Source organism: Vitis riparia, chromosome 3, assembly GCF_004353265.1.
Source record: "Vitis riparia cultivar Riparia Gloire de Montpellier isolate 1030 chromosome 3, EGFV_Vit.rip_1.0, whole genome shotgun sequence".
NCBI classification, from domain to species: domain Eukaryota; kingdom Viridiplantae; phylum Streptophyta; class Magnoliopsida; order Vitales; family Vitaceae; genus Vitis; species Vitis riparia.
The window spans coordinates 17,825,999-17,852,841 of record NC_048433.1 but is presented as its reverse complement, the minus strand read 5'-3'; the positions used below and the strand labels follow the sequence as shown (position 1 = coordinate 17,852,841).

The 26,843-nt window shown below is 36.0% G+C and overlaps 1 protein-coding gene across 1 annotated transcript; it reads right to left on the bottom strand.

The window, feature by feature from the left end:
- Positions 1-6,865: 6,865 nt before the first annotated feature.
- LOC117911713 (peptidyl-prolyl cis-trans isomerase FKBP12) lies at positions 6,866-21,008 on the bottom strand. Its single transcript, XM_034826110.1, has 5 exons — positions 20,900-21,008; positions 12,764-12,797; positions 12,576-12,637; positions 8,217-8,269; positions 6,866-7,171 (listed from the first exon to the last, which is right to left on the bottom strand). The coding sequence occupies exons 1-5, from the start codon at positions 20,985-20,987 to the stop codon at positions 7,070-7,072; spliced, it is 339 nt and encodes a 112-aa protein (XP_034682001.1). The 5' UTR covers positions 20,988-21,008; the 3' UTR covers positions 6,866-7,069.
- Between the last annotated feature and the right edge of the window lie 5,835 nt (positions 21,009-26,843).

Below are 26,843 nucleotides of genomic sequence, written 5' to 3'. Positions count from 1 at the left end.
CATGAGAAGAAGTGAAAGAAGAGTTTGAAGAAAAAATGATGGAAATGCAAAGAAAAATGCAAGCACAAATTCAAGAACAGATGATGCAAATAATGCAACAATTTTAGCAAAAACAGTAGAAATTTGAAGATTTTGCTACATCTTTATATGATAAATTCTCTTAACTTTTTTGAAGATTATGCTACTTATTTATATGATAGATTCTCCTAACTTTTTTTGCTTTCTATGACTATTATGTGATGTTGGGTTGGTTGATTTGTTATATTATGTTAGAATGAGAAACTAAATTTGAATATCTTTGTTCTCTGTTTGTTTGGTTTTTTTTTTTTTTAATTTAATGACTTATATTGATATATATAAGTTTTTAACTAGCTTGGGATAATTGATTGTAATATATTGAAATTGTTTTAATTGCTTAATTGCATATATAGGTCTAAAATGGGTTTGTTTGGGTTTATAACAGGTTTAGGAAATTTGAATTTATAAAAAACCAATGTCCAAATATAACAAATTTTAGTCACGGCCACTAAAAAATTGTAACCATAAGTGTACTTTTAGTTACAATCAGTAATGAATCGTCACCAAAATTTGGGGATAGGGCGGCCATCATATGATTAATTTCAGTCATGGTCATTAATAGTCGTGACCATAAGTGTACATTTTGTCATAATAGACCTAATGATTTAGTCACAACTAATGAATTGACCGTGACCATAAGATTTATTTAGTCACCGTTAGGGCATTGACCGTGACCATAAGATTACATTTAGTCACAATCATTTTATTAACCGTGACTATAGACATACATTTAGTCACGGTTAAGGCATGGACCGTGACCATAAGATTACATTTATTCACAGTCATTTTATTAACCGTGACTATAGACATACATTTAGTCACCGTTAGGGAATTGACCGTGACCATAAGTTTACATTTAGTCACAATAACTTACTTGACCATGACCATAAGCTTACATATAGTCACGGTCTATAACTTTACCCGTGACTATAAGTGTACATTTAATCACGGTTTATTATTTGACCATGACTATAGATTAAACATATAGTCACGGTTCATTACTTGACTGTGACTAAATCAACTTAATAAATAGTAAAGTATTTTTAACTTTTTGGTCACAGTTTTTGTATGGTTGTCACAAAAAAAAAAAAAAATCATATGGTCACGATCACTTAGGAAACCATTACCCATACCTTTAGCTACGCCTCATACTGTGACGCTCAGTCACGGTTTCATAAGACCGTGACAATAGGTTTTGGTCACAAATATATAAGATTTGGTGACGGTTTGGGACCGTTACCAAAAATCCTATTTTTTGTGGTATAATTAATGCAAATGAGATAATAAAGGGAAACTAGGAAATATAAATAAATAAATTTAAAAATGAATTTCTATCTATTACATCATGTCATGCTTTTAGAGTTCATTCCCAATGGATCCAATGTTTTCGTATGGTTCCCAATGGTCCCCGCTCAATCTCATATTCCTTGATGAAATGGCTTATGAGGGTTGTATAAGTTTTTAATACACTTATGTGCATAAGGGTATTTTGATAAATATGTAAGGTTGCATAGGAGATTGCGAATAGTATTTATATGTGCATAAGGATTTTAATTAATCAATTAGGATCCCCTCTTTGGTCCTAATTAATCTAGATTTTAAAAGTTTTTTTACTGCCTATTTGCTTTTGTCGCTAGGATCTAGAAGCCTTGCGAAAGCTGCATACACCCTAATTGGCCTTGGGTATAGGGAATGAAGTAATTTGGGTTTTCTCTACAATGTAAAAGATAGATATTAAAGTAGCATCAATATAAGGGGTACCATCATTAAAAACTAGCTTGGTCGAGGTGGACATGTAAGTGATTAGGTCTTTGATACCATCCATTTTGGTGTGCTCAAGGAGATCACAAATGTAATTCTATTAGGAAACAAATAACCATTACGATGTTGAAATGACTTTAGTGTCTAAGAAGTGGAGATCATTAAGGTCCTTGATAAAGAATTTGGAGGCAAGAGCCTGAATGACTTCTCAAAACAATAGTAGTAGAACTCTCTATGACAATTAAGTCACCTAGATATATGAGAAAGTACATTATGACACCATTAAAATCATATAGAAACAATGAGGTATCAAATTTACAATTGGTGAAACCAAAAAAATGGTAAAAAAAAAAAAAAAAATCTTTCAATTCATTCTACCATGCCCTCAAGGCTTGTTTAACTCCATAAAGGGCTTTATGTAGACAAAAAACATAAGTTGACTTGGTGTCATCAATGAAGTCCAAAAAGTTGTGACATGTGAACCTTTTCATGGAGATGACCATACAAAAAGGCATTGCTAATGTCTAATTGATGAATTGCTAAATATGATTGAGATCCATGGTTAGAATTAGGTGGATGGTTGTAGGTTTAACCACTAGGTTTGATGTGTAAGGGTAGTCCAGCTTGAGCCTTTGGTTGAAGCACTTAGCAACCAATCTTTCTTTGTATCAAGAAATGCTCTCATTTGGATTATGTTTGATCTTGTAAACCCCCTTGCATCCCATAATTTTTTGTCAAGGATTATGAGGAACCGACTCCCATATACTATTTTTAATGAGGGCATTGATATCATCAATCATGGCTTATCTCTACTTGGGATCTTTCAAGGCTTGATTGGTAAATGTATGCTTAAGAGGTGTGGGAAATGAGTGTTTAATAACTAGGTATAGAAGTGTTTAGGTTTTAAATTTTGGTTTTGTGAACAAATGGCAAGTGGTCATTTGGTGGGTATGGGTTGGTTGAAGGAGGGATAGATAGAGATTGGACGGATAGGATCATACCTTGGAGGCATTTCATCTATGGTAGGAGAGAGCAATGTATGATGGGTGTAGGCCTCCAATTTGAGATCAACTATCAGTAGTATTGTGCGAGGAGAGCTTCCCAAGGTAGAAGCTTGTGAGGGAGAATCAATAAAAGAGAAAAATGATGGAGAATTATTTTGGAAATTTGGGGAACTTGTTTTTAAGGAATGATTAGGAGTTGAAGAAATATTTTTAGAAGGTGAATTTGGATCAAAAGATGAAAATCAATAATTATTTAGTAGGAAAATAGGAGCTTGAAATTTTGATATGGAATGAGACATGGAATTAGGTAGTTGAAGAGGAGAATTAGGAATTACATGATGTGGTAGAGATCAAGTTTGACTTGATTGATATTAAGAAAAAGAAGTTCACTAAAATGGGGAAGGGTAGAGGGAAAAGCTCCTAAAGTCGAGCTTTTAAGAGATATGAAGGATGTTGTCTAAATATTTAGGGTAGTAAAATCAGTTTTTGCATATAAGAGGTTGGGGTTTAAAGAGGAAAAATTGGTTTCTACAAATTAAACGTGTCTTGGGATATACATTTTATTTTCTTAAGGTTCAAAACATTGATAAGTATTATAGATATTTGAGTAACCTAGGAAAATACATGGCTTTGACCTTTGTTCAAGTTTGTGACAGATATAAGGATATAACCAAGGATAGCACAAGCAACCAAACACACTCCATTTTGAATTCTTAAGGGTGGTATGAAAGAGTTATTCAAAGGGCTATCTGTACTTAAGAATAGGAGTGGGCATCTAATTAATTAAGTAAACAACAACTTAGAATGCATAAGACTAAAGAGAAAAAAGGAAGGAAAGCTTTAGGTAATATAGGATATATGGTTTCAACATGTCTATGTCAACTTTTAATGGAAGCAACATGTTATGGAGTGTGTGGTGTGAAAAAAAAAATGTTGAATTCCATGAGACTTGATAAGAGACTTAAAGCCATGCTATTCACGTCCACCATCGAAATAAATCATGGTGATTGAGGTTTTGAAATATTTTTCCACCATAATTTTGAACTTTGAGAAAATAAAAAACACGTGACTTTTTTCTCGACATAGGAAACATCCAAGTATATTTCATGGAATAACCAAAAAAATGACATAATAAGAAAATCCATTCATTGAAACAATAAGAGATAGTCCCCATATATCACCATAAAGAAGGTTTAAAAAGCCTTGACTTGGAAAAGTAGAGATACCAAAGGGAAGTCGATGGCTCTTATTAAATAAACAAGAATCACAAAAGGAAGGTTATGCCTAGATACTAGAAATTTTAGGATTTTTATATGATTATTGTTTAAGATACTCATGCCAACTAGCCAGCGAAGTCTTTATGCCTGTGAGTGTTTGTTTATATGAAGTGTCTCCCAAGCTTGGCCATTGATATACATTATTCTTGCTTTGACCTCGAGCAAGAATTGCCCCCATGATAAGATCCTTCATCATAAAAAGTAGGTAAACATTCAATAGAAGTTTTATTAGAATGACAAGAAAATTAAATTAAATTCTATCTAATAGAAGGAACACACATGACATTTGAGAGAAAAAATATAGTTGTATGAGAGGAGAGAAAGGAGAGAGTGGAGGAGTCAGTTTGATAAATATTAACTCATGTACTGATGAGAATGTCATTAGGCCCTTCATAAGGTCGGTGAAAGAGAGATTAGTCAAGTCCTATGTTCATTATGGGATGCTCTTAAGTCCATGATCTAGTTGGAGGAAGGATTGGAGCTGGTGATAGCATGGTTTGTAGATGGTGTGTCATATTACAATATATTTTTTATCGAGTAGCATTAGTGAGTTGAGTGACCATACTTCATCACAAAATTGACAAATTATGTTGTAATCCTTTTCATTTTGATTAGTGTTGTTCTTAACATTATTTCAACAATATTAGTTCTAATTATGATTGGTTTTTCATCATCTTTCTTTGCTTATTGTTGCAGATCTTTGTTCATGTTAAAACATGTGTTTTTTTATAATAAATGAGGATTTATCGGAATGACTTTCTTCTCTTTTAAGAAAGGTATCATATTCACTGAGTTTATCATAGAGTTCCTCAAAGGAGATTATAGAGTCCGTTGTATGATTTGTCATTGAGATCTCCTTGAATTCGCCCCTTTATTATTCATGGTATGGATAACAAGATTGTCATTAAGGATGGAGGATTAGAGGTAATTTGAAATAGAGCTAAAGTTATGAGAGATTAAGGTGAGTTGTTCCTTTAGTTCTATCACCTAAGAAAAGCTTTTGTTGGCATAAAGATTGTTGAGTCGATTCCAAGCTTCATGAGATGACATAGAATTGGCCACAAGCAGCATGATCTATTCCAAAAATGATGCAAGTGTAGCATTGAGAAGAAGTTTATCCCATTGCATTCATTGCAACCAACTTGGGTTAGAAACTTCTTTATCTCCTTCTTTGACTATTTTTGCGAGACAAATATTGGTTTTGTCCACAAATATGAGATCATAATCAAATAGTGGATAACCAAATTGAGCCAACCATGAAGTGTAGTTTATAGGGGTAAGTTTCAAAGGTATTTAGGTGGAGACTTTAATAACAACAAGGTTGTTTGAGGATGGAATGTTAGTTACTGCATTAAGAGAGCTTTAGGTTAAACAAAAGCCACTCATGGTAGCTGAGAATGTGAGGACAGTAAAGGAAGAGAAAGAAAAGGTAGGATTGTAGGCTTGTAGGCTTTTTAGAGCATTTCAAAGCTTTGAAACCATAGTAAGTGTAGACTCACACTTTTCATTTGCATTTTGACTCGATGAAGTCCCTTATGATTAAAATTTTCCTTCAATTTTTTATTCTTGAAAAAAATTTGCAATCATCATTTATTTTATTTTATTTTTAAATGAAAAAGTAAACAAAGAAACTCAAAGCCCTAAATCATTATGAAAACTTAAATCTAGCTCAAGAGTTATGATACTTATTAGGAAGGTACAACTAATCATCATTACACCCCTTTTAGCCCTAATCAACTTGTTCTTTACTAGAAATTTGGGTAAAATTGACTCTTGATTAACCAACCATTGAATACAATGTCACATAAAATAAAAATAAAAAAGTAACATACAAAATAGATGTATTTACAAAGTCAAACAAAGATAAATGGCTGCAATCAAATTTTTATTAGTTTTATTCTATGGCTATAGTTTAGAGAAAGTGATACTGACCAATTATTAACTAAAAAGAATTTTCTATTTTAAAAAAAAGAATAAAAAATTAAATTTTATTAGACAAAATAACGAATATAACAACTAATTAACCACTGAAAAATATTTTCACCCATTTAATGCAAAACTAACAAAATATTTCAAAATTGTTTATGATTTCATGGCAGATGGTCATATCTCCTCGATTTGTTGAAAAGTCCACTAAAGAATACAAAGTTATTATGTTGTGGATGTAGGTATACATACTTCTAATGTAAGTGTTAGTGAGTATTAACGATTATGTGGATTTGCATATTTATTTCTTCATAATTAGTAGAATATAGTTTTATGACAAAAAAATACACATGTTTTGGCCTTTTCTATTAAATTAAAAATATCATATAGACATAAAAGATTAATTAAAAATGTATATATTTTTAAATTATTTAATCTTTATACAAAAAATAATAATAAAATGAGTTCAAAAAATTAAAAATAATTTATTAGCTTTAAATTTATGTTTTTTTTTTTTTTTTCCTTCATTTTTTCTTACTACTTTATTTTTTCTTGCACTTTCCTCGAATTTTAAATGACCAAACACAGAATTGTATAAAAATAGATTTGGGTGGAAAGGCTTCGTAAAGCCCTCTATTAAGCCCACTGTTCTAGGGAAACCCATAGGTGCTTATTGTGGATGCCTAGGAGGCGCCTTATTTAACCAACGGCTGAGTTAAGCTCTTAGCCATTATATACAGCTAACTTCCTGCATCCATAAGCTCAAATGTGTCCCGTCTTGCTCCTCTTGGCGTCTAATGCCCCAGGCATAGGAACCTATACCAAGACTAACCAACAATTATAATATAACAGCAACTCATTGTTTAAACAAAATACAGAAACACCATAGTTAAAACAAGCAGCTAAGGTAATGAAACACTGCAACATGCCCTCCAGTTGAAACATAGCATTTATATTTGGGTCTTATTTCATTAGCTATATCACACATAGGCTTCTCATCCAAACCAGATCCAATATTGGCAATCACTGCAAGCTTAGGACTTCAATCTCAAAAACTAAAGCCGAGTTAGGTTGTATTCCCCATGCTGGAAATCCATTAGGGCCATAGGCGTAGTCTGGAGAGCACTGCAAGTTCATAAACAGCATTTTGAGATGTATAATCAATGACTTCCAATGCATGGCATTCAATAAAGCACACTAATTGACAGTGGACCAATAGCTATCACAATTTATAGAAACTACTACTTTGTCAACCATATCAATATTGGATCATGAACATGATGGTAGCTACTCAGGATATGAAAATGTCTAGAAGAATTCAGAATTCAAAATTCAGTCTCCTAAAGGACGAAAAAATTATATAAGATTAAGAAGCTATTGGTAGATTGAAAGAGAGATTTGAAAAAGAAAAAGCAAAAATAATGGGTCATAAAATCATGGGTTCAAGTATCTGCAAAAAATGTCCAATGTTGGTGTGAAGGGAAAAAGGGGTGCCAAGGAAGGCATATATACATGCTGTAGAATTATTTACAATATTCCCAAAACCATGTTATAGTTTGTTACATTGTTCATTCCTTGCAAAATACTTGATAACAAAGCTTAAAGTGCAAACACTATTTACTTGAGCACATTAATTATTTGGAAAATCTGCCACACTGCTTAAAAGTAGCACACCCAAAAAAAATTATCCAATTGTCCCTAACAACTTAAAACATAAGTTAAAAAACAAGAGACCAAAAAGATATGGGTGAGGAGTCTCTCTCCCTTATAGGCTTTTTGGAGTGGTTAGCATCCACTTAAGGGGTGGTGAGTCTCTCTTGGTTTTTTGTTTTAGAGGCCTTAGCCGCCTTGTATACCACCTGTATGTTGTGTGGCTTTTTGCCTCTTCTTTAATGAATTTCTGGTTTACTTATCAAAAAAAACACACACAAGAGACCAAAAAGAAGGAAAATAACAAGACTAGTACTCCTTGAGATTTTCCCAAATTAGCTCCTCATTGATCTTTACATGCATTACTTTATAAATTGTTTTCCACAATGAGATTTTTTTCAAAGTAGTCTTTACCTTATATGTGCATTATCACTTCATACAATGTTCTCAATAATATATCAATTTAAACTCTAATGACTGACTTTAAAGCAAGAAATCAAATCAAGGGATGAAATAATACCTGCAGACGAGCAACTTCTCCCACTTGCATTCCCATCACACCTTCATCCCATCCTGCAAATAGATAGAATATGGTGTTGGAAAGTCAACATAATACAAAGTTAGGAATGAGCTGTACATTTTGTATTCAATTTACTTTAGTTTCTGATATTGTGATCTTTTTTCCTTTATTATCCAATCTTATCCCTGAATTTTAGGAATTGTATAGTTAGGTAACAATAATTATTCCCTTTTCAGTGTAGAGGAATATGAACTATTCTTCTTCATCGTTATGGTATCAGAACTGTAGGAAAACTTTTGGCCTTCATTGCCACTAAAATTTTTTTCTGAGATCAGCCTTCTTTGTGGGAACACCAGTTTGCTTTTCCATCAGCAGTTGTTCCTTTTTTTGGTTTGTTTCCATATTTGTTTCTTCTCCTCTCATTCCTACCACCAATCACGTCTAAAACATTAAAATTAATCTCTTCAGTCCTTCCTTCAAACACCAACACCCAACCTTCGAGCATCCTTGTTTCAACTTGGGCGGGTTGGTTAGGTTCATTGGTAACCCGAGCTCAACCCCAATTAAGAAACAATCAATCCAAGTTCAACCCAACCTAACCTCTAACTTGAGATACTCAACCCAAACCCAATCTAACCTCATTTTTCTAAACTTAGGTTGAATTCGGGTTGGTCAAGTTAAATTCGGGTTGGTTGAGTTACAATTAGGTTGATTGAGTTGCATGATTAAAATCCATAAAGGAACTTTTGCTTCATTCTATATATTTATACCAAAATTTAAATAATAAATAAGACAAAATTCAAATAACAATAAAAAATTAAAAATAAACATAGATATCTATCTAAAAAATGAAAAAGTATATGATATAATTATAATTTGATATTTTTATTTAAAATTTAAAAAGAAAATGAATATTATTATACAAAATAAAACATTATAAATATTATAAAAATATTAAATCAGGTTCACGTTAGACTCGGGTTGTCCAAACCCAACTCAAATTACGTTTGGGTTGAAAAAACTTAACCCAAACTCAAGCCAAGTATTGAAAATATTTGCCCAAGCCCGTCCAAACATTGGGTTGGATCGGGCCAACTCGCTCAAGTTGCACCCTTGCACATAACCATTATAAACATAGCATTTGACCAACACATTTTTGAATCATATCTCATTATATTTGAAAAATAATATACACAATATTATAAACATAAAATATATAATTCTAAAACCAAGTAAAATCATGCATCATAAGATCACTTACAATAAGAATTCCAAAGTGGAATTGTCGCAATACTTTCATTATGACAACTCAAAAAACCCAACTTTCAAAATAACAACACTATAAAAGCTTTTTTGCACTTCTTTTCTTTCCTTTCTTGGTAAGTGAAGACCTCTATTTATAAGGGTGGATGGGAACCTAAAGCAAATAAACTTACTAGTGACTTGTTTGCATGGATTACCTAAGGGTATTGCTTAAGAAGTAATGATTTGTATGGAGATGACATATGGTGACGTCTTAGAGCCATGCAGCTACTTAACCAGGTGAAGCATGCACATGACTGGTTGCATGGATCACCGAGGAAAGGATTTGCATGGAGATGACATGTTAGCATTAAGCCTTGCAACTTCTTAAGTAGGTGAAGCAAGTCCACAAGTCACCATGCCTAGTTAGGTGTCACATGGTTATTGGGGCTTAGTATCCTTTTGGTTGCATGCATTCCGACCCATCATGCTTAGGTTGCTTGCATTTTGATGCCTTATGCTTGGCAATGGCAAGCAAGAAGGTGATGTGCTTGATTGCTTAGTAAAGGACAAGCAAGAAGGTGATGCCCTTGCTTGTCTAGTAAATGAGGAAAGGATTTGCATGGAGATGACATGTTAGCATTAAGCCTTGCAACTTCTTAAGTAGGTGAAGCAAGTCCACAAGTCACCATGCCTAGTTAGGTGTCACATGGTTATTGGGGCTTAGTATCCTTTTGGTTGCATGCATTCCGACCCATCATGCTTAGGTTGCTTGCATTTTGATGCCTTATGCTTGGCAATGGCAAGCAAGAAGGTGATGTGCTTGATTGCTTAGTAAAGGACAAGCAAGAAGGTGATGCCCTTGCTTGTCTAGTAAATGAGAAGCAACAAGGTGATGCACTTGGTTATTTGGAAAAGAACAAGCAAGAAGGTGATGCACTTGGTTGCTTGGTAAAGGACAAGCAAGGAGGTGATGCTCATGCCTACTTAGCAAGGAGGTGATTAAAAGGGAAGTTTCAAAAATATTGTTCTTAAAAACTAGGGTTGTTACAATATAACTAGTGGGGAGAACTCCCACATTCAACCTAAAACTCTAACTAGACTTTCCACATTGACAACCCCCCAACAAGAACCAACTCACTTTTCTCCAAATTGATCTTTAGACATGAGATTGGCTCAAACCACATGAATACCCAACTCAAGATTTCAACCTTTATGGCTTCATAGAGAATTACAGTATCATTAGCAAATAACAAATGGGACACCACTATTCTCTCTCATCCTCTTCCACTAACTAAGAGCCCTGCGATGAAGCCTTCTTCCTCTGCCCTTCCCATGAAGGATAATGAAGAGTGCCTCCATGGCTTAAATGAAGAGATGTGGGGACTAAGGATCATTCTATCTCAAGCTTCCATAACTCTAGAAGAAGCCTATTGGCGTTCCATTGACTAGTACAGAGGAACGAACCACAGAGATACATCATTAAATCCATCTTATCCACTTAGGGCCAAATCTTCTCCCCGCCCCCCCCCCCCCCCCCTTTTTTTTTTTTTTCCAAAATGGCTAATAAGAAGTCTCAATTGGCATGATCAAATGCATTCTAGATATCATACTTACATATGAATCCCATACTGGCACTTTTTATCCTAGAGTCAACAATTTCATTTGCTATGAGGACCATATACAAAATTTGTCTATCCTCCACAAATAAATGCTGGAAAAATGAGACCACTTTTTCCCACCGCTTTTTTAAGTCTATTAGTTAGGATGTTTTATAGTCCCCCATTGTTTGTACTTCCCTTTTTTGGGACTAAGACTATACAAGTAGCATTTAAACTTCTCTTAAAAGAGCCTAGCTCATAAAACTCCCTAAAAAAGCCCATTACTTCACTTCTCATAAAGTCCCAACTGAATTTCCCAAAGGCCAAAGGAGCCATTTGGTCTTGGGGCTTCTTTATCCCCACACAAACTGGAGAAGGCTAAAAAGACCTCCTTAGAAAATAGTGTCTCCAAAACACCCTGAATCTTCTCTACCCAAAGCTTCAAAAATCATTCCATCAATACTCAGTCTCTAATCCCCCGATGCAAAAAGAAGACTGAAAACTTTTTACCACCTCCTCCTTTATAAACCATCCTCATATTTCCACCATTCACCCCTATTTTAACCATTTTTCTACAAGCATTGGCCATTTTGTGTTTCCATAGATGCATACACATAATTGATCATTTATTTTTTATAAATGTAATATTTTCATGAATCAACAAGTTCAATTCATTTAAGAGGTCTCAATTTCAACATATTGTTTTATCAATTGAATAGCAGATTGAAATGAAACATTTAGAATGAGAACCTAAGAAGAGTTTTAAGTTCTTTGTATATTAAACTTATCCATATTTAAGTTTAGATGAACATTCTAATTGAAAACTTAATCGCAATTAAGTTCTTTATAAATGCAACTTCAACCCAATGAGAAGAGAGAACATCATCAAATAAGAGAGCGAGGTAGGACATCATGACATAAGAGCAAATCTTCTAAGATTTTCATCAACTGAAATAGAAAGAGAGTGAGCTAAAGACACAAGGGCCTTAATAGTGTAACAAAGAGAGTAAGCTAGAAAGGAAACATGGGGACTTCATCAGGTGTGAATGAGATGAAGATGAAATCATTGCATTGAGAGAGAGACTCAACTGGAGATGAAGTTATGGTAGGACTTCGTAGGAGAGCTAGAGAAATAAATGAGTTTAAAGGGAGAGTAAAGTGGATAGAAAGACTGAGATGAAGGGGAAAATGATGCTTTTAGAGTGAAATAAAAGAAAGGGGGATAAAACTTGTCCAAAGGATGTCATATCTTAGCAAAATTAATGAGGGGCACATTTTTGCAAATAACCCTTTAAAACATGAGGAATTTAAAGTCATAATGATATTTAGTAAAATATAACAAACACTACCATCAACCAATTTGGAATATCGAGTTCTTGTCTCATGCCAGAAACCAGATGACATTCATGATAAAGGGATGATATCCAACAGAAAAGGCATCCCCATGTACATAGTCTCTTTTGTAATATAATTATGGACGCCAACTTAGCAGAAACCAACCAAAATAAAGACTAACCTTTTATAACAGAACCTTGGCCAATTTTAAATGTGAAAGGCTTCTGCCCAGGATCCTTTGTGCTAATATAAACAAAACAGCAAACCAAGAAAGACAACTATCAGAAAAGAAATGCCAATGGAGAGAGCCTTTACTGTCCACTTTTACAAATTTCAAGGATATGAAGTGCATAAAAAGGCAATCCTCACCTCCAAAACTTCTGAGAAAGATCACCATTTTTTCCTGCAACAATAATAATAATAATAAAAATGAGGGCAGCACAAAATAATAAAACTGAAATGCAACAAAAGGACCACCCAACCAAAAATCAATAATATATAGTTGGATATTGGACTGTGGGATAATCTTGGTCTTGGTTTAGGTTCAAAATCATGCATTGACCCATGAATTGTGGGCTGGTCATGGGATTGGTTTTCTAGGTAGAAAAAAATAATGTATATTAAACCCAACTTACACAGGAGAAAAAAATAATCATACACCAATATAGTGTCAAGTAACTTAAGTTTTGCTATTTAGCTCCTAGGGATGCCCATATAATTTTCAAATGAACCAAGGTTCAATATGAATCTTAAAGGGGTTTGGCAAATGGTTTGAATCGCAAATAGTAAGCGGTTAATTTTCAGAGAGAGAGAGAGGGGGGGGTAAGACAATAAGAGGAGCAGAACAAGACAGAAGGATGTGCACAAACATAGTCAATCACACTTCCGGCTCCCTACACGCATTTAGAAATAAGGCAATAACACCTTCCAAGAGCTTCAAAGCAGTAAAATGGTCATTGATCAATCCTTAACCAACCTCAAAAATATTTTCATTGATTTATCATTAACCCTAGTCCATGAATCAAAACTTTTATTTAGACTTGGTAAATTAACTCCAAAAGACATAAAAACCCTCATTTAGTCACTGCTATAATAGCATGAAAAGTTCACACTTGTCACTCAACCAGTTTCAGGCTGCAGAAACATGGAAAGTAACTATTTATAGAACATAAACCGAAGTATCAAGGTAAGTCACACTACAGTAACTTGACAACGATTATAATTTAAACATAATCAGTATAGCATAGACCAAGTATACTTTAAACATAAAAGGAACAAAGAAGGCTTAGCAATAATAAGACTCCAAAGAAAGTGACCAAGAGAGAGTATTAATCCTTGAAAACACATTTTTAAATGACCAGAACACCTCCCAAGGAGAACAGCATTCAATGCCCTCAGTTTAAGACCTAGACCAAATACATTCTAAATAAACAAAGATCAGCCCTAGTTTCTTAAGTAGACTGCAAAAGGCTCCAGGAGAACACATGCACACAGAAGCGCGAGTGCACGTGCAAGCGCGCACACACAAAAAAAAACACCCCTTTCCAAATTGACCTAGACTTCACAGTAGGAATACAAATCACAATAAGAAAACATGAGACGTAAAGCACCTCATATGCAACTGCTTATTTAACTTAAATCCTGAAGTAATCAACTTAAAGCAGTTACTAAAAACTAATTATAAATGCAATATAATTTGAAATTAGATCTTCCCTATAGCTGGTATATCAAGAAGGATATAAGTTAAATAAATAAAACATTCCAAATTGACCTAAATTCAACACTAGGAATACAAACAACTATAAGAACACAAAGAGTCATAAAGCACCTCATACACAACTTATTTGACTTCAATCCTACCATAATAAAATTGGAACACTACTTTCCACCTCAAATTGCAGTGTTTTTATTTTCTAAAAACTAATTTGAATGCAATATAATTTGAAAATTAGAACTTCCCTAGAGCCAGTAAATTATTTTTCTTGCAATGTTTTCGCCATCTTTGTCCTCGAAATTAAAAATTCCTTGCAGCCAGTGTGTTATTTTTCTTACAATGTCCTCACCATGTTTGTCCTTTTAATATATGTCATGATGTGAGAAACTCATAGTTGCTTTTAATACGTGCCCAATGCACAGGCACAAACTGTTGAAGATTATTACAGCTTGTTAAAGATTATTCGAATTGTATACACAGCTACAAATGAAGATTATTACAGTTGTATGCATAGCTGTAAATCTTCCAAAGTTGTATATTACAGCTGTAATATATAGTTGTGTGTGTGTGTACAACTGTGTGAATATCCAGCTGTGTAAATTTGTGTATATAATCCCTGATTTGTAGGGATCTTTAATATGGTAGTTTCCAACTCTTTCCTTATTCTTTCTTTTTTGCTATTGTATATAATTCTGGGGTTGTATACTTTTAAAATATGAATGAGAGGTATAATTCTTCTCCACGTGGCATTAGAGCTAAATTAGGCTCCTTGGGACTTTTTCTTTTTAACCTTTATTACTAAGTTGTAGTACCCTTTTTCCTCTGTTTTTTGAAACCCAGTTTAACAGCCTTCATTGTCATTCAAAGGCACTCTGCTATATTTTTCTCTAAAATTATTTCCAAATTCTACCCACCATATTTGAGATTGTTGACAAGTCCAACAACGTGAATCTCTATCAACGGCAGACTTGTCCAGAACAATGAACAAGGACACTATTTGGTGTAACTACTACAAGAGGCCAAGACACACAAGGGACCGATGCTGGAAACTCTATGGAAAGCCTTAAACTTTGAGTAAAGATTGAGATTTCAAGAGTGGACATTAAGGTTTCAAAGGTGGACAACAGAGAACTCAGGCACCCTTCACCAACTCTCAAATCAATGAAAACCCTTTACAAGAGGGTGAATTCTATTGGCAATGAACATTTTGAGCTTAACAAGGAAGAAATCGAAAAATTAAAGAATCTCCTAGGAACCCTTAAGAGTCCTAGTGGTGCTTGCTCTCTCACTCAGTCAGATGAGTCTCTTCTCTTACTTTTACTGTCTCGGATATGTCTTTCCTAAGCTCTTGGGTCATCGAATCAGGAGCTATAGATCGTACGACTCATTCCTCACAAAAATTGAGTACCTATAGCCCATGTCCTAGAAATGGAAAATAGCCACCGCTGATGGCTCTCTAGCCATCATGGCTAGTCAAGGGGAAGTTCACCTGAATAAATCCATAGTTTTGAAGAATGTGATACATGTACCTAAGCTTTCCACCAATCTTATTTCCATTCATTAACTTACCAAAGAATTGAATTGTCATACGATTTTTTATCCCTGTCATTGTCTATTTCAGGAATGGGTACGGGAAAGATGATTAGACATGCTAGGGAAAAGAATGGGCTGTGCTATCTTGAGCTACTGTTTGGTCAAAATAAGACTGAGAACCAGGTACACTTACCATTCCTTTCTAAAATCCCATCCACAACAAAAGATAAGATTTGGCTTCATCATCATTGTCTTAAACATCCATCATTTGGCATTCTTAAAATTATGTTTCCTTTATTATAAGGAATTGATGTAGAAAAATTACATTGTGATATTTGTGAACTTGCAAAGCACCGTCATGCTTCTTTTCCAATAAGTAACAAAAGAGTTTCAATCCCTTTGCATTAGTCCACAATGATATTTGAGTTCCTACAACAATTCCTAATATTTCAAGTTTTTTGCCTCATTTATTGATGACTGTGTTCGAGTAACTTGGTTATTTCTTTTTAAACAAAAATCGGATTTGAGTGTTGTATTTCCCAATTTTCACAAAATAGTCAAAACTCAATTTGAAGTGGGAATTAAGAAGTTTAGGCCTGATAAGACAAAGGATTACTTCAATCAAGTCCTATTTCCTTATTTTCAACAAGAACGTATTATCCATGAATCATCTTGCATTACTCCCCAATAAAATGGGGTTGCTGAAAGAAAAAATGGTCATCTTCTTGCTATTAAAAGAGCTTTTTTGTTTCAGAAAAATGTTTCTAAATCATATTAAGGGAAAGCAATACTCATTGCTGCTCATCTTATAAATCAGTGGTCATCTAGATTTTTGGAGGTTCAAAAGACCAATGGAAATTTTTTCAAAATACTTCCCAAACTTTACAATGTCTACCAATCTTGTTCAAAAGGTTTTTTGTAGTTTTTGTAGCATTGGACGTTTATGTTTCTTATCAAAAAAAAAAAAAAAGGTTTTTTGTAGCATTTCTTTTATCCATATCCACACTCATAACAGAGGGAAATTAGATCTAAGAGTAATTAAGTGCATTTTTGTGGGGCATTCATCTACTCAAAAGGTTACAAATGCTTATCATCTACCCATTTGACAATTTTATGTCTCTTACAATGTATCCTTTGTTGGACATGAAAGCTACTTCAATCATCCTTATCTCCAAGGAGAGACATCATTCATGGAAAATACAAATATAGGAGATTTGTTCTTACTTGACTTGCCCCCATTTGTGTCTAAAGCCTCACAATCACAATCATTTGTGTCTAGGCACTCACAAATTCCTAAATCTACAAGTCCACTTTCGAGGAAACAAGTTTCTAGTTCTACAAGGCCAACTTTGGTTTACTCAAGGAAGAAAGCAACCATCACTGAACTTGTGCAAGTCCAAGAGTCAGAATCGACCACTTCCTATGAAATAAATGATGCATTTTCTCCTGATTTTATTGATATTAGTGATCTAAATCTGCCCATTGCAATTAGAAAAGGCACAAGAACATGTACTCAACACCTTCTATATCCACTTTCCCATTTTGTCCTATGAAAGATAATCATCATCTTAAAAAATTTCTCACCAGCCTAAACACCATGTCCATACCTAAGACCTCATCTGAGGCACCAAATGGCAAGGAGTGGAAACAAGTCATGAGAGCTCAGATGGAAGCACTTGAAAAGAATGGGACTTGGGATGTTGTTGAGTTACCAAGTGAGAAGAGTCCAATGGGGTAAAAGTGGGAATTCATAGTAAAGTACAAGGTGGACGGTTCTCTGGAAATATACAAAACCAGGCTCATTGCCAAAGGCTATATTCAAACACATGGAGTAGATTACCAAGAAACTTTCGCATCAGTAGCCAAGATGAACACTATGAGAGTTTTACTCTCTTTAGCTGCCCAATTTTAATAGGAATTACAATAGTTTGATGTGAAAAATGTTCAAAGAAGAAATTTATATGGATCTTCCACCTGATTTTAATATGCACTTGGAAGGAAAAAAAAGTATTTAAATTGAAGAAAGTTTTGTATGGACTAAAACAATCTCCGTGAGATTGGTTTGGAAGACTTGCCAAAGTCATGATAAATGTTGGCTATAAACAAAGTCACAATGATCACACCTTCTTTGTTAAACACTCAACCTCAATGGCAGTAACTGCCCAACTAGGTTATGTGGATGATATAATAGTGATTGGAAATGATCTTGAAGAAAGAGAAGCAATGAAATTGTGCTTAGGAAAAGAGTTTGAAATACAGGAGCTTGGAAGACTAAAGTATTTCTTAGGAATTGAAGTGGTTCACTCAAAAAAGAGAATTTTCGTCTCCCCACAGAAGTATGTTCTTGACTTATTACAAGAGATAGGAAAAACAAGATGTAAACCAGCTAACAAACCTATTGATTTGAATCACAAGCTTGGAGAAGCAAGTGAGGATGCAGCCATAGACAAGTATATGTACCAGAGATCGGTTGGTAGGTTGATCCATCTCTCACATATGTGACCAAGCATAACCTATGCAATTAGCCTAGTGAGTTAATTTATGCATAACCTAAAGGAAGTTCATCTACAGGTTGTATACAGAATCCTATACTACCTAAAAGCAACTCCAAGAAAATGAATTTTGTTTAAGAAAAGCACTGAGCTATCATTGGAGGCTCATATTGATGCAGATTATGTAAGATCAATTATTAATTAGAAGTCTACTACAAGATATTGCACTTCTCTTGGAGAGAACTTGGTAACCTAGAGGAGTAAGAGACAAAATGTTGTTGAAAGATCTAGTGTAGTAGCAGAGTTTCGTGCAATGGCCCAAGGAATCTATGAGTTGCTTTGGCTCAAGATTATAACCCAATGCGACATCACATAACCAAACATGTGGAAGTAAACAAACATTCTATTAAGAAAAAGTTGGATAGTGACTTAATTTGCACACCATATGTGTCCATTAGAAGTCAATTAGTCGTTGTCTTAACAAAAGGATCAATCAATTCCCAATTTCAAGAAATCATTATCAAGTTGGGAATGGATAATATCTCTTCACCAACTTGAAAAGGAGTATTGAAGATTATTACAACTATGTACACAACTATACATGAAGATTATTACAATTATATACACAACTGTATATGAAGATTATTACAGCTGTAAATCTTCCATAGTTATATATTATAGTTATAATTATGTATATAATCCTTTATTTGTATAAATATTTAATAGGGTAGTTTCCAATTCTTTTCTTATTCTTTCTTTTTTGTTGTTGCATGTAATTCTAGGGTTGTATACTTTAAAAATATGAATGATAAATACAATTTTTCTCCACACAAACTTTTTTTTTTCCTTACAAGAAGGAGCTATGCATTGAGTCTTGATTACATAATAGCTCTTAGCTCTCTCATTAGTTTCTCTCCCTTTGTTTGATTCCTAGATCAACTTCTAGAAAAATTGAGAAGCTTCAAAGGAATTTCTTTATAGAGTTACAAAGAACACTTACTTGTCTAAAAATGCATGGCCAGAATGCTATGCATCAAGATCTAAAATTTGTGATGACTTATCCTCAAGCCTTCAATTTATTGGGTAATCTATCTGAATTCTCCTTCTTTTTTCATCATTTTTGATAGATAAGTCAAAATTAACTTCAAAAGAGCTGAAATGAGGTGCAACCAGGTACAAGGAAAGTATACGTGGATTACTCCAAAAACAAAATAACAAATAAAAGAGAAGATGAAGCCTTCATCTTAAGGACAGCCCAAAAAAACTCTACCAAGGTTATGCAGGATCTTTATATTTCTAGCACTATAGAAGATCTTATTTTGCTGTATAGTGAGATAAAAGATCAAAGATGACAAAAGAAAAAAGAATCTTAGGCAATCACACCAAGATTCCTAGGCAATTACACCTAGAGTATGTTTAGTACCTAAGAATAGGAAATGGAGTAAAAACTAGAATGGAGGTGAATTAGCATACAATGTAGAAGAAAAAAATCAAAATCCTTAAATGAGTGTGTTTTGATTTCCATAATAATGAATTTTATACCAAATGCACCCCTAGGGATTTCTAAGCAATCACACTTAGGCCACGTTTTAAAGGATAAGAGTAAAGAAACGGAATGGAAAATCAATTCTATGCTCATTCAATAATGTGTTTGGATTGTTTTTGTATAATGGGAATAGGAGTCAAAAATTCATTGTTATTGAAAATAAATATCCTTCTATCTAGGATTTTGATTTCTCTATTGTACATGGTATTATGATTCACCACCATTACCATTTTTATTCCCACATACCAAGTGCACCTAGGTGTAAAGAAAAGAAAAGAAAAGAAAAGAATATACATCCTTAACAATCACACCAAGTTTCCTAAGTAATCACACCAAAGAAAGGCAAAATCACACCTTTAAGAAGCTATATGGTTACTAAATTCTCGATAAATTCTTTTCACTAAAATTAAAAGACAACATAGGTGTATATAGACTTGTGGAACTCCTTCTCCTAATAAGACTAAGATTTTATTTCCAGTAGGAATATAACTCTTTTTATTTATCATATTATAAAGCAAAATAAATAGAAATATTAATAAAAGATAAACAATAAAAATCAGACAAAAATAAACAACTAAAATCAATTCTAACAAATAAAAATCAGACTTGAACTAAAACTATTAAATACTAAAATTACTAAACTATTCTTGCTGAATATTGCTTCCCATTAGAAGGGTAGTCTCCCCTTCCCTAAGGGGATTCCTAACCAACCGAACAAAAGGTTCATAAAAAGATATTCATTAATGCCTTAAGGTCGCCCATAAGATGCAAGAAGTTAATCAAAAGGCAAATGCACTTAAAACAAGAAGTTAATCAAACCCTTCTATGAGAAAAGTATGTCTTCTTCTCCTATTTCATGCTCTTTCTCATTTTCTTTCTGACCTCTCGTCTTTTGAATTCCCAAATGCATTAGAAACCATAGTATTATTTAACAAATTAGATCATTCTTCAGCAATTCAAAATATTAATTTTATGTATTTACTTTAAACAAAACACTTTTGTCTGATGAGGAAACAGAAGCAGATTCGCCGATCGGGGAATAGCTTCGTCTTCCTCTTATGCTCAATTGAACGAACATTGTGATTTCATGGATTCTGAATCATTAAAAAAGATAGAGAAAAAAACATTTTACTTCATCAGAAAGCAAGCAACACTAAACACGATCAATACTTTCTCAGCAAGCAAACAACAGTAGACGAGAGACAAGAGAAGGGAAAAACCGAATCCAGTGCAGTGGACGGTGACGTTCTGACCGCGTACCGGCTTAGGACCGGTTCCTGCACTCAACAACACCTTCTCCACTCCCATCTTCTGCTTCGTCTTCGTTCCTCTTTGCTTTAGGGTTATAAACTTACAATATCTCCTGTCAATATGGGCCGTCAGCCCAGGACGCAAAAATCGTCGAACTTAACGACAATAAAATCCTACGAAAATACCATACTTTGAAAATGGGCCTTTCTTTGACTAATGGTTGAACGCAATCAATATGACGATATATAATTTAAATTAAAAATAATTATAGAAAATTTAATATCTATATATAAATATATAAATTTTCATCTTTTATTTAAATATATTAATTTATTAAATTTTGTTGATTGTGGGTTGGGTGCACATTCAAAAGAGTGTAGTGTAAGTAACAGTGATGCAATAGAAAGGAGTGGTAGGCAGGACTCAGCTTGAGGTTTTATTCCTAGAAAATGAGTATGAGACCAAATCGATGAATTTGCAATCCAAATTCATGTTCATTTGTTGATTTTTGTTTAAGTTATCTATTTTAGTGATCCCACATATTTGCAATAGTTGACCCATCAAGGTAAACATAATTGGTCAAGGCAAAGACCGAAAAGTATAATCTCCCTAAGTGGCACATGGTTTTAGGTTCAAATCATGTCACTGATGATATCTTGAATTTTCCAAGTGCTCGTTGTTACAAGGTGATCAGTACTCTGAGGTTTGGATCTCCATGAAAAATCTTTAAATTTATCAAGTGTCCGTTGTTACAGGGTGATTAGTACTCCGAGGTTTGGATCCCTATGAAAAGTCCTACGAGCTTGACCATAGAAGGTTCCTCGGTTAGAAAAAAAAAAAACACATATTTGCAATATCTTCACAACTATTCATGTAAGAGAACAATATCAATGGTCTACATATAAGAAAACCTTTGCCAAGGGATTTTTCTCAATTGCTCTTTTGTTGGATGGTGAGAGAGCGAGAAAGCAAGAGCGAGGGCGAGGATGATGGCGACGAGGGAGAAAACCGAGCGAGAAGGCGGAGGAAACGACAAGGAAATTGCTTTCGGCTAGAGTCGAAGGTTTTTGAAGTCAAGGTGGAAGAGAGAATAGGTAAAACCCTGTTTTTCATTGTGGAAAGCAAGAGAGGGGTTTCGTCATGGGTCCGACTGGGGCCAGCAAGTGTTAGGTTCTTTTTGGAGGGGTTAGATCAATGTGTTAAGAATGGGAAAGAAGACAAATGGGAGAAAGGTTGGAAGAAGAAGGGGAAAAGTTATTCCATGGTGCGCGAAACCAACAAGGTGGGTTATTTTATCCAATTAGGGGTTGTCGATGTAGAGGAGAAGAGATACAACATTTGTATCCCGAAAGGTAGAGAGGAAAGGGGGGGATGGTCAGTTATGGCGGAGGTCGTACAGGATCTGATCGCTAGCTTTGACAAAAAGGAGAACAAAAAGGAAGAGACGACACTCGGAAGATTGCAAGTTGAAATGGGAAAGAGACGGGGGAACAGGGATAGGCCTTGGTTAGAGTGGAGGTAGAAGGAGAGGAAATCAATAGAAATTTGAGTAGATTGGGGCATTTCTTAGTTGGAAGATGGAACCCTAGGGTAGTAGGAGGTGAGAATCTGGAGAGGTTGGGGTGGTTAATGGTGAGTTCTTGGGGGTTGAAAAGAAAGCTTGGTCTAGCATGGCTAGAAGAGGGTCGGGCCCTTTTAGAATTCGAATTGGTGGAAGAAGCCAAAAGAGTTCTCACCTCCGGGAAAAGGTCGGTGGGTGGGATTTAGGTAGGTTTGGAGTTATGGAATCCAAGATATGGGTGCTTGGAGTAAGGGAAAATAAAAAACAAAGTATGGGTGAGAATCATGGGTTTGCCAATATCGCTTTGGGTCCCGTCCATTTTGAGAAGAGTGGGGGATGAGTGCGGTGGTTTTGTAGCTATGGATCCACTGACGGAAAGAATGGAGAATCTTTGGTGGGCTAGGATCCTAGTTAAATCAAAAGGAGGAGAGCTGCCATGTTTGATAGAGATTGGAGTCGAGGGGACATCTTATTACCTTCCCCTTTGGTGGGAGGTGTTGTCGTCATTTAGACAAAATTCGGAGGACTACCGGGGTTCAATTGGTTGTTCTAGCGGAGAGGTTAGGGATGACAGAGGTGCATGAGCTAACCCGCGAGTGGAAGAGCAGGTTAACGTAAGGCTCGAGGCGCTGTCACGGACAGCTGATGGAACGGAAAGGCAGGTGGACGAGGTAGGCAGGGATTTGACTGAGGGTTGGATTCAATTCAGGTCGACGACCTGGTTTTCAGTGGGTGGGGCGATAGCTAGGCCGTCTTTGACCGGGCTTGACGAGGACACTTTGGGCTTGAAGTGGGCTGGAGGGCCTCTTCCGCAAAGCCTTTCAGAGGGAGTATTATTAAAAGGGGCTGGAGATGGTGGGGTTGGGCCAATGGGCTCTAAGGGAAAGGAGAAGGTTTCAAATGTGGAGATGGGGCCGCAATTTGGACCTGCTGTGTCTCTTAGGAAAAGAAATGGACTATCTCTAACCCACTTTAAGGATTTTAGGGTGCAACCTTTTGGGCCTTCAGCTATGTTAAGGGACAGCCATGGCCCGGTCGAGGTTCAGCCTTCTGATAAAGGTCCGTCGGGGAAGGTTTGCTCCTTAGCCCAACTTGTGTCCTGTGGGGAAGACAATATTGAGTTGGAGTTTATAAGCTTGCGGGAGAAGGAAGCTAGGAGAAAGCAGCAGGTGGACTCCCACTACTCATTGACAAACAACGTGCTAGTGGAAGAAGTTTTGAGATATAGGTCTTTATCAATCTCGGGGGGTTTAAGGGATTTGGGGACTCCTTCTCATTCTATCTTGTTTTTGTTTGGTTGGACTCCAGAGAGGGAGTTTTTTTTACCATTTTGGGGTGTTAAGGGAGGCTTGCCATAATGGAAATTTGCTAAGTTTCCAAGACGCGGCTGGGCCTAGTGCAAATGACAATGACTGCTGGGAATTGGTTGAGTTTAATGGTCCTATTTCAGTGGCAAGGTATTTGGAGGCGGGTTCATCTCAGTCTGAATCCCAAGAAGGAAAGGGGGAAAGGGCACTTAATTGGGAAGAAAGTAGCCTAGCGAATTTCAGCCAATTTTTCGAGTTTTCGACTGAAGGGTTGGAAAAAGAAATACTGAGTTTCCTAGTTAAAATTAGAAAAATGAGGGAAAGGATCCACAATAAAGTTCTCTTGGAAAAATCAAAATTTGAAAGGGAGTTAAAGAGGTTGGAATGCTCAATTAACTATGAGGGGGAAGATAAGAAGAAATGTCCTCTTCAGAGCAGAGGAGGTTAGTCAGTGGTTGTCCAGTGAACCTCAAACTGTTGAGCTGGAATGTGAGGGGAGCGAACGACAGTGTTAAAAGGAAAGTAATCAAGTCTATAGTCAAGAAGCAAAAGGTGGATCTGTTTTGCATTCAAGAGACAAAAATTCAAGCTTTGTCTGATAGGGTGGTGAGAAGTTTAGGGTCAAGAAGATTCTTAGATTGGAAGGCCCTGGATGCTTTTGGATCGACAGGAGGTATTCTGATTTGTTGGGACAAAAGATCTCTAGAAATGCTGGATTGGGAGGAGGGCCAGTTTTCTATATCCTGCAGATTCAGGAATGTGGAAAATGAGGTTGTTTGGGTGTTCACGGGTGTTTATGGCCTGTTTACCAGAGAAGAAATGGAGTGTTTGTAGGAAGAAATCGGGGCGATTAGAGGAATTTGGGAAGAACCTTAGTGTTTAGGGGGAGATTTCAACATCATCCTTTCTCAAAGTGAAAGAAGTAGACAAGGGAGAATAACCTCAGCTATGAGGAGGTTTGCTCAAGTTGTAGACAAGCTAGGTCTCGTGGATTTACAGTTACAAAGGGGATCTTTCACTTGGAGTGGGGGCCTTAATAACCAGTCAAGGGCTAGGTTAGATAGATTTATGGTAACTCCCTACTAGCTTGACCAGTTCAGTAAGGTAGTCCAGAGAAGGTTACCTAGGCCGACCTCGGATCACTTTCCAGTTTCACTTGAGGTGGGTGGCCTAAGGAGAGGGCCTATCATTTCAGATTCGAAAATATGTGGCTCAAAGTCGAGGGGTTTAAAGATCTAATCTGTAGTTGGTGGTAGGGGATGGTGGTTAGAGGTAGCGCCAGCTTTAGATTGACTGCAAAACTGAAGGAGTTGAAACAAAAATTAAAAGTTTAGAATAGGGAGGTGTTCGGGAATCCGAAATGCAATAAGGATGCAGCTCTCCAACAAGTGGAGTATTGGGATTGGATGAAAGGTGAGAGAAGTTTGGCAGAGGAGGAATTAGCTGGTAAAAAGGAAGCCAAGGAGGGGTATGCCAAGTGGGTGGAATTAGAAGAAACCTATTGGATATAGGCTTCAAGGGAGTTATGGTTAAAGGAAGGGGATAGAAACACGGGCTGCTTCCACTGTATGGCATCCGCCCATAGAAGAGCTAATTACATGGACATAATCAAGATAAATGGGGTGAGGCTGTCAAGAGAGCAAGAAGTTAGGGAAGGGGTAGCGAATGCTTATCAGCAGTTGCTTTCAGAAAGCTCGGATTGGAAGGCAGACATTGGAAGGCTGCAATTAAACCAAATCAGTGTTCAAGAAGTGGGGATGATGGAACTCCCTTTCTCTGAGGCTGAGGTCCAGGCTGCTCTGATGGATATGAAAGGGGATAAAACCTTAGGACCAGATGGTTTCACTTTGGCTTTCTGGAAAAGTTGCTGGGACTTTGAGAAGGAGGAGATATTGGATATGTTTAAGGAGTTCTATGAGAGAATGTTTTCCTCAAAAGCCTCAACAACACCTTTTTGGTGCTGTTACCAAATAAATGAGGGGCCAAGGATCTAAGGGACATTAAACCCATTAGCTTTTTGGGGGGGCTGTATAAGCTGTTGGCTAAGGTATTGGCCAATAGACTCAAAAAAGTGATAGGAAAAGTGGTTTCCCCTTATCATAATGCATTTGTCATGGGAAGACAAATTTTAGATGTCTCTCTAATAGCAAATGAGGTGATTGATGCATGGCAAACAAAGGGTGAGAAATGGCTAATCTGTAAGTTGGATATTGAGGAGGCGTATGATAGCATTAATTGGCATTTCCTAATGAAGGTTATGCAAAAAATGGGGTTTGGCCCAAAGTGGTTGAGTTGGATGTGGTGGTGTATTTCCACAGTTAAGTACTCAGTCATGGTGAACGGAGTCCCAGCTGGTTTCTTCTCAAGCTCGAAAGTGCTGCGCCAAGGGGACCTCATTTCCCTCTATCTGTTTGTCATGGGAATGGAAGTGTTGAGTGTTTTAATCAGAAGGGCTGTGGAAGGGGGATTTATTTCGAGGTGTAACATTCAGCGTGGTAGAGGGCGGGCTGTCCACATTTCACACTTGTTTTTTGTCTATGACACAATCGTTTTTTGTGAGGCAAAAAATGAGCATTTAAAGCATTTCTGTTTTGGTTTGAAGCCGCATCAGGGTTAACAATTAATTTGGCTAAAAGCAAGATTATTGCGATATGGGAGGTGAAAAAGGTGGACGAGATGGCAGTGGAGCTAGGGTGTAGGGTGGGGCAGTTGCCTGTAGTTTACTTAGGGCTGCCACTGGGGGCACCAAATAAAGTCATTTTTAGGTGGGATGGGGTGGAAAAGAAAGTGAGGAGGAGACTTGCCCTTTGGAAAAGATAATATATTTTAAAGAGTGAGAGAATCACTCTTATTACGAGCACAATGGCAAGCATGCCGGTGTATCAAATGTCCCTTTTCTGCATACCCAAATCGGTGGCAAGGAGGCTAGAAAAACTGCAAAGAGATTTTTTGTGGGAAGGGGGAAATTTGGAAAGGAAAGTTCACCTTGTCAACTGGGAGGTGGTTTGTGGGGATAAGGAGAAAGGGGGGCTTGGAATAAGGAAG